Source organism: Anneissia japonica, unplaced genomic scaffold, assembly GCF_011630105.1.
Source record: "Anneissia japonica isolate Jap-2015-1 unplaced genomic scaffold, ASM1163010v1 scaffold288239_len39897_cov113, whole genome shotgun sequence".
Lineage (NCBI taxonomy): Eukaryota > Metazoa > Echinodermata > Crinoidea > Comatulida > Comatulidae > Anneissia > Anneissia japonica.
The window spans coordinates 29,847-38,695 of NW_022753296.1; the positions used below are offsets into that span (position 1 = coordinate 29,847).

An 8,849-nucleotide genomic window follows, 5' to 3' on the forward strand; every position below is an offset into this window, starting at 1 on the left:
AAAAAATGTAATAGTAATGACGAGTATCTATGTATGCATTTGAACGCGTTCTGGGTTTTCTTTTGAGCAGAACCAGCAAAGGGTCCAAGGAGCCACAAAAACCAAATCGGGGAAGAAGCCAAAAATGTCAGGGAACACTGCTTTGAAAAATCAATTCTTTTGCCTGATAGTGCAATTTCCAAGCCTCTAGATTACTATTCTTAAAATTTGTTCCAGTCATGGTGGATCTTAGATGTATCTTCGACTTCTCGTAGAGGAGCTTGGTCTGCTACAAAGGACTTCGGAACCTTAGTTGGGGAATCTTTGGCGTCACCAGTTCAAATAATAAAGAGCTAAATGGCAGAAATTGGTTACAAAATTTGCAGCCACTGACGATATTAAATAAGCTAAATGAATTGACTGATTTGCATATTTAAAATTTCCACAATAAAAACATATTTATAATCTAGCCTAGCCTGTACTTTATACAGTATAAGGAATAACCAATTGTGTATATACCTCATCATTTAAAAAAATTATTTTTTAACTTTACACCAAGACAAAGAATCCCATGATTTAATTCTTAATACTCTGCAGCAGGAATATAGTTTTGGTTCCCAAGTATGTACTCCTTTGGCAACGCTGGTTGGCCAGTTGAATCAGAGAAGCATTCCTGATTGCGTTAGTTGTAGCTACGCAGTACAAGGTTTGATGCGAGAACGCTGTAGCGACTGTGTACGATTCTATGGAAACCAGACTTAACACGGTCAAACATCACCCATATGTAAGCTTTTGAAAACACCCATCATAGTAAAAGCTTGGTTATCACCTTCGGTCTCGATGACTCCTGGAATTGTACTTATTTCTATCTCTTTCTCTATCACGTTTTTGGTGTCTCTCGCGACTTCTACTTCGATCTCTTTCATGTCTTTGGTGCCTGTCACGATCCCTGCTTCTTTCTCTTTCATATCTTTGTTGTCTGTCACGACTCCTGCTTCTTTCTCTTTCATATCTTTGGTGCCTGTCACGACTCCTGCTTCTTTCTCTTTTGCGATTTTGGTGTCTGTCGCGACTTCTACTTCTTTCTCTCTCATATTTTTGGTGTCTGGCACTTTCTCTGTCGTTTTTGTGGTGTGTTTCATGACTTGGGCTCCTTTCTCTCTTTCGATGATCTTTTCCATCTTTGTTTCTTCCTTTTTCTCTATCTTTCCTCCTATCATGATCAAACTCTTCATCTCTTTTCCTTCTGGACACCTCCCTCTCCTCCTGAGCTTTTTTTGACATCTTCTTCTTGTCTTTTCTTTTAAATTCCTCCTCACTGTCTGATGAATCATCTTTCTTTCTGTGTTTCTTCTTTTTCCTCTTCTTCGAATGCCTGTCATCTTCTGATGAACTGGATGATGATGATGGCGATGATGAGCTGCTAGAGTCACTTGATTCCTGGTTTCTTGATGATGTCTGGAAAGTTAAAAGTAGAGCAATCAAACCTTAAGAATGAGCAAGTTCACCATCATTTTTATCACTTCTATTCCAGGTGGTTACTGGAAACGAATTGAAACGGCAGATTCTGTTGTCACCAAGTTAATTTCTTTCATATTCTCAGAAATAAATTATTAAATTTTAAAAATTCAGTTGAGAAAACAATTCTGATAGACCTCTCATTGGTTGATTGTAAAGAATATTGCCAACAGCAATAAAAGGTTTTAATTATTTTAATTGTATTGTCTATTCTAACTGATTTTACACAGTTTATCAGTACAGTATTTTGTACGTCAGTTGAATTTCACTATATGATGCAGTCAATTGTATAATTTTCAAAATAAAATGATTATTATAATCAAACATTTCATTAGTTGAAGGCAACAAATCAACTCAATCCATCAATCAATTTTTATAAAGACAAATTTGGAATCGAAATATAATATTTTTATTTATTTATTTATTTATTTATTCAAGACTCAACAGTGTATCAAAAACACCAAAAACAAAGTCGCCATAAAAATATACAATATCATTCATAAAAATATATGAAAATTATAAAAAAAAAAAAAAAACATAAAAAGCATAAAAAAATCGTAATAATATATTAAAAACCGGTATTTAGTATAAGATTAAAAATAGAAATATTACAATTAAAAATATCAATACAGTATTAGGAAAAATTTGAACTAGATTATAATAAGAAAGTGCAACACGACGAAAAATACCATTAGCACAAACATTAACACGAGAGTACGGAACTTTTAACAAATGATTGGTACGAAGCCTGCGCACAGGAACATGAAGATAAAAATTCGACACAAGGTTACAATCAAACTTACAGTTTAAACATTTAAATAGAAAAATAAGATCGTTTCGATTTTGTCTTTGGTTGTCTTGTTTTACAACCAAAGAAGGTTCATTTTTAAACATATAATTAATGTTTGAGTGCAATTGGAAAATATTATCATTTGTTGAAAGATTGACTGTTCCACTCAATGAGGTGGAGCAAAGTTGAATGGAACAGTCAATCTTTCATCTCATAAAAATATTCTTTCCATTGTGCAAATAAAAAAAAAATAATTTGCTTTATAACACACCTAAAATAGATTCTTTTCATTTTATATTTTATGAAAAAAAAACAGAATTAAGTCTACATATTTTCTAAATGGAACAGTCCATCTTCTTTCAACTAATGAAAAGATTGTAGTAGAACTAAATTTTCATGATGAGTGATGAATGGTGTAAATAACCAATGTCACATAATATGAAATCCACCAATTAAATGACAAGGATCTATTTATGTTATAAAAACATAAATGTGTTATAAAAACAAATAATAATAATGATATTATTTACTATTATCCTCCTCATGAGTTGAATCGTTGCTCAAAGAATATAAACAATTTAAAAAAATTGGTTAGTACCATTTGTTTTTGCATCTGATTACTATCTCTGTGTTGATTTGAAGTCCTCTGTTCACTCTTATCTTTGGATGGATTCGGGAACCTTCCACCAACTGCAAAGACAAAGAAAAACCCAAATTAATTAGCAATTATTCTCTTAAAAATTATGTTATTCTTTATTATAAATATTTTCATTTCATTCACTTGGGATAATCTACAGACAATAGGTGCTTAGTAGGCCTATACCTGTAACTCAAGGCTGGCAATACATTAAGTGTGACTGCACCCAGAAAAAACTGGACCCGGGTTCGGGTTGTGTGGTTATGCTGGCTTGAACAGAACTCAGATGAAAAGTGTTATTTGACACTTAAAAAGCATAATGAACCCTCTGAAGTGACCAATAAGAGTAGGGCCAGGAATACATTTGAGAGAGCAGCTTAGCTCAATCGGCTTATCTGGTGGTAGCCATTGTGTGTGCGCTGAACCGTGGAGATCTCTAGGTCCCCGGTTCAAATCCCATCGCTTCCTCTCCTTGTGTTTCAGCTAGAGGGCTGAAATACAAGCTAAAACAGCGCACCGTCTTTCGGATGAGACGTTTAAGCCGTTTGTCCCGTGTCCAATATAGCCCATGTGCACGTTAAAGAACGCAGTACACTCTTCGGAAAAGAGTAGGGGATTGTTTCCCAGTGTACTGACCAATCACCACCAGAAGGACACCATTGGAAATAAGACTTCTTCTAGACTTTCGTGGGCTATCCTTGATGTTTACACCGAATAAATCCAATCAAATCCAATCTATACACGCTTGTCGGACAAAAACACATGCTGTCCCAAAATATATTCAGGCACAGTACAATAACACATGTACAACAAATATAAACAATCTTTGGCAATACCAGTGGCAGGTGAAGTCAAACTTTTCCTGTCAAGCAAGCATCTCACATCACGATGAGGTTGTCATTACTAAAAAAACAATAAGTTGCTGATCCCAAGTTGTTGTGATTACCAATGCTTAACATTTAAAAGCACAATGAACCTTCTAAAGTGACAATCAAATTTAACAACCAACCAATCATAGCAGGGCCAGGAATACATGCTTTTCTGACAAAAACACATGCTGACGCAGTTTGTTTACAATGTGTAATTCAATAATAGTCTTGGGGCTATTCAAACGTTCATTAGGACGAGTAAAATAAGAACCAGTAAAACCAGTAACTTGTGTAATGTATTTCCTTCATCCTAGGTCACACACAAGTTTTTCAGCAATATTTTTGTCGTTACTGTCTAAACCTTAATGAAGGTGTCATAGGTACAATGCAAATAATACCAAAAAAGGTTACCAAAGGCATGTAAAATTCAAAGAAACAGGAAATATAACATTCACATTTGAATTATAAATGCTAACAGGAAATATACAGCATTAAAACGAGTGCCAAAACACTCTTGGCCCAGTAACTGAGTGGTGACAAGCTTCTGACAACTGATTTATACATAAACATTTTGTGATAAAAGTATACAGAATTTCAGTTTTCATTGTTTGTATACAGTTTGGATATGTTGTACAGTATTGGAATCATAGGCTTAGCCCTGGTTCTTCCTGCACAGTGTACTCCATCCTTTGGTAGTGTCACCACTGGAACTGGTATACTAACTGAAGGAAGTATAGTTGATCTCAACTGTGCAGTGGTGAACCTGACTGATGAATACTCAATCTCTTGGTATAGAGAAACAATAACTGGTGATAGGACAATCATTTACAGGGATGGTATGCTGATAAATAATGACCTAGGTAGAGAGGCAGAAGCTTACACACTCCACAGCACATCTGATGTAAGAATAAGACAGGTGAGAGGTCGTGATCTTGGTCATCTACTTCATGGTAACAATTACACCTGTGAAGTAACTCTTAAGAGTACAGGTGAGGCAGTGCTAGTATCAGGTGGTCTTATCCTGGTAGCTCACTATTCTCCATCATCTTTGTATCCAATCTGTGAACCATGTGAATTTTCATCTAATTTGACTGGTTCAAATGTCACAATCTCTTGTTACTCTGAACTTGGTAATCCACATGTCCAACTACAATGGTTAAGGAATGGAGACGCAATTGAAAACCTAACAACAATCACAATTTATTCTTACATATACTTGAATTATACATTTATTCTTGAAGCAGATGACTTAGGAAGTAACTTTTCTTGTACTAATGAAATACAAAGCTGCAATTTAGCATCTGACAAAGTAAGTGCAGAAGGTTGTCCAACAATGCCTCTTGACGCTGGTATGCATCAATCATCTACCACTGTTACTGTCCTTCCAACTGATTCAGAGGTGCAACCTGCATCTAGTAAAATAGGCCTACAAACTGTGGTGGGGGCTAGCATTGGAGCTGTTCTATTCTTAGCCTTCTGCTTAGTTATTGGTGTATGTTTCTACAAAAGAAACACAAAACAAGGAGCAACTAACACGTATCAACATTCTACAGATGAGGGAGTTGCAAACAACCAAGAGAAAAACATCAGAAGTGAATTTACAATTGAAAATGCATCATATTCTGAATATGCCCAATCTACAAAGCAACCAAAATACCAATAGTTAGAAATTGTTGAAAATGCCACACCATATGAAAGAAACTGTTCTTAATGACTGGATGATGTTTGGAATGGAATGTTCAAGGCAGTGGCAAATGAATATTAGGCCAAAAAAAAAATTGTTTGTTTGCCCTCCCCTAGCTCACTGAAAAATAGGGGCAGTGTTCCAATTTTTTTTTTTTTTTCCGATTGTTTGTTTACAAATTTAAGAAAGTGGTCTTTATTTTTCTCCATTTTGCACATGAAAGTTGTCTAAATTTGGTGTCTGATGTAAGGTATCGCCATTCTACAGTAGGCCTAAATTCATTACAATATTTTATTTATATTTATTTATTCTGGTATATGGTAAAATACAAAAATTAGAACCAGTCTGAAATTATTGTAGCACAAAAATTCAAGATTACAAACAACAAAAAATTCAAATACATTCAAAATCACCACATATATGTCATATATAAATTGATTATGGGTTATTTTCATTGAGTCTGATAATTCCTTTGAAAAACAAATACTGTAGTGAGACAGGCATATTGCAATAATTTTGCATTGAATTTTGGTGACAGGAAAAAAAAAACTTTCTGTGCCCACTCCTATACAATTTTCAGCATTAATTAAAGGGCAAACAAACAATTTTTTGGGCCTTATACTATATCTACCCAGAATCAAATATCGCATGCCTGGCAATGTGAACCGTATCCAAACTATATAATTTAAACAGACAAACACCCTTCTATACAAAATAGATGTAAAACCTACAATAAACATTTTTTTATCAGTTGAGGCCCTATCTTTGAAACCACCAGTTTTGTTAGAATAAATGTTCTGTAAATTACAACTTGCTTAGTTAGATTTATCATCATATAAATTAGATTAGCTTTTATATTTGAAGTCCCTACAGTATAACATATAGGTCAGACAGGACATGGTTTTGAGTGACCACGTTCGTTGCCACTGATGTCTTACTTTTTCTACTATTTTCTCTATAATTATACCAAAGTATTATACTGCCCTCTGAATTGGGTGTAAAACATTACAGTATTCATTAATAAATATGAACATTTTTATGTTTTCTTCTCTTGATATGCAATACTGTATAGTTTTTAATAAATTCTAATTACAATTAACTTGGAGTTATATTTATTTCATGAATATAATTTTTCTATCTATTTGTACATATTTTTGTTTTTGTATTTTCTCCTGTCCATGAATATGAAGTTTTTTGAAGAAAAAATGAAGGAAATGGAATGCAATAAAATAACCAATGTAGGGAAGGGAAATACTAAAGCAGCTCAGAATTTAAAAAAAATCTATTCAAGGAAGATCATTTGTACTAAAAGACTACAGAATGCAGTGGCTAGAGTGGCTATAATAATATTTGTTAAAGGAGTCATAGGTACAATGCAAATAATAAAAACAAAGGTAACCAACTATGTACATTTCAAAGAAGCAGGAAATATAACATTCACAATTTAATTATAACACAGGAATTATATAGCTTTAAAACTAGTACCAAAACACTGTTAGCTCAATAACTGAGTGGTGATAAGCTTCAGAAATCTGATTGCTGCACAAAAAGCTTCGGACAACTGATTTCTACACAAAAATGTTGTGATAGAAGTATACAGAATTTCAGCTTTCATTGTTTATATACAGTTTGAATATGTTGTACAGTATTGGAATCATATGCTTATTTCTGGTTCTTCCTGCACAGGGCACTCCATCCTTTGGTAGTGTTTCTATTGGAGGTGGTATAATACATGAAGGACTTGTTGTTTATCTTAACTGCTTAATGGTAACAATTACACCTGTGAAGTAACTCTTAAGAGCACAGGTGAGGCAGTGCTAGTATCAGGTGGTCTCATCGTGGTAGCTTACTATTCTCCATCATCTTTGTATCCAATCTGTGAATCATGTGATTTTTCATCTGCATTAATTGGTTCAAATGTTACTATCTCTTGTTACTCTGAACTTGGTAATCCATGGGTCTAACTACAATAATCAAGGAATGGAGGAGAAATTAAAAACATAATCCCAGTTACAATTCAATCTTACATATACTTAAATTATACATTTATTGTTGAAGCAGATGACTTAGAAAAAAACTTTTCTTGTACTAATGGAATACAAAGTTGCAATTTAACACCTGACCAAGCATGTATAGAAGAAAGCTCACCTACGATCCTTCTTGATGTGGAGACCAGCATGTGTCAATCTTCTAACATTGGCATTATTGTCCTATCTGTTATCATAGCAGTTCTGTTCCCACTTGTTGTCATTGAAATAGCTGTTAATATACATCTCTCCCGAAAATTGAACCAATGCACAAAGGCCACTAACAGAAGAGAAGTAACAACTACTCGTGTACCAGACGTCCAACAATCAACTGATAACAGGGGTTTGGAAACATATGCAGACCTGAAGTCTAGAGAAGAGGTTAACTACAGCTCATTGCAGAACCCTCAATGCAAAGCAGACCCGAAGGGCTGGTAATGATCACCACTGTACCAGACCCATAAATGTCAAGCAATCTAATGCCATTCGTATGAATTACTGTAGCATTAAAAATGTTAGGGAAAATAGACCTGCAATCAATTTTCCCATATACAGTTGAACTTACCTAAGTCGAATCCAAAATACCATTGAAAAATTGTTCGACTTAGATAAAATTTGACTTACAGGTTGTAAATTAATGGAAAACACAAAAATTTAGCATGTAAACTAAGTCGACTTAGGCAAAGTCGACTTTAGGCAAGTTTATCTGTAATTTAAATCCACATCAATTTCAACTACCAAAATACTTTATCTAATAAGATAGGCCTACTGATTAGTTATGTCTATATTTTTTTTAATACTGTATATTTGTGTTTCTAATATAATTTATTTTATACTATTCATTTACTTTTGAAAATTTCAATTGTAAACTTCAAATCAGGATGTTAAGATTTCAATTTTAGTTATTTTGTTCTGGTACTGTAAATTTAATGTTTCAAGGTCTTTTGCATCTGTATTTGATGATGGAATATAAGAGCAGTTTTCTGCTTTGTTCTATACCTACTCCTTGCTCCTAGCAAGACTTTACTTTGCCAAATAAATATTATTTTTAATGATGAAGAATCTCATTTCAGGAGAACACCAATAACTGTAATGAACACAATGTTCCAACAAATCTACAGTATATGATTCAAATTTCCAAAGCAAACTATGAATTTTATAGTCAAATGACTAAAAGAGTTCACATAAAAAAATATTCAATCAGTTCTGCTTTTAAAAAATAATGATATATACAGCAGAGTTGTCTTTATGACATGCAAATAGAGTACACAACGCCTTTACAATTTAAATTCAGTTTGGTTGGTATATATTCTGGCTTTTTGGTGTTGTGAGTTGTAGATAGCTA

The 8,849-nt window shown here is 33.7% G+C and overlaps 1 protein-coding gene across 1 annotated transcript; it reads right to left on the reverse strand.

The window, feature by feature from the left end:
- Positions 1-612: 612 nt before the first annotated feature.
- LOC117122820 (RNA-binding protein 25-like) lies at positions 613-3,579 on the reverse strand. Its single transcript, XM_033268577.1, has 3 exons — positions 3,561-3,579; positions 2,886-2,977; positions 613-1,437 (listed from the first exon to the last, which is right to left on the reverse strand). The coding sequence occupies exons 2-3, from the start codon at positions 2,898-2,900 to the stop codon at positions 805-807; spliced, it is 648 nt and encodes a 215-aa protein (XP_033124468.1). The 5' UTR covers positions 2,901-2,977; positions 3,561-3,579; the 3' UTR covers positions 613-804.
- Positions 3,580-8,849: the final 5,270 nt, after the last annotated feature.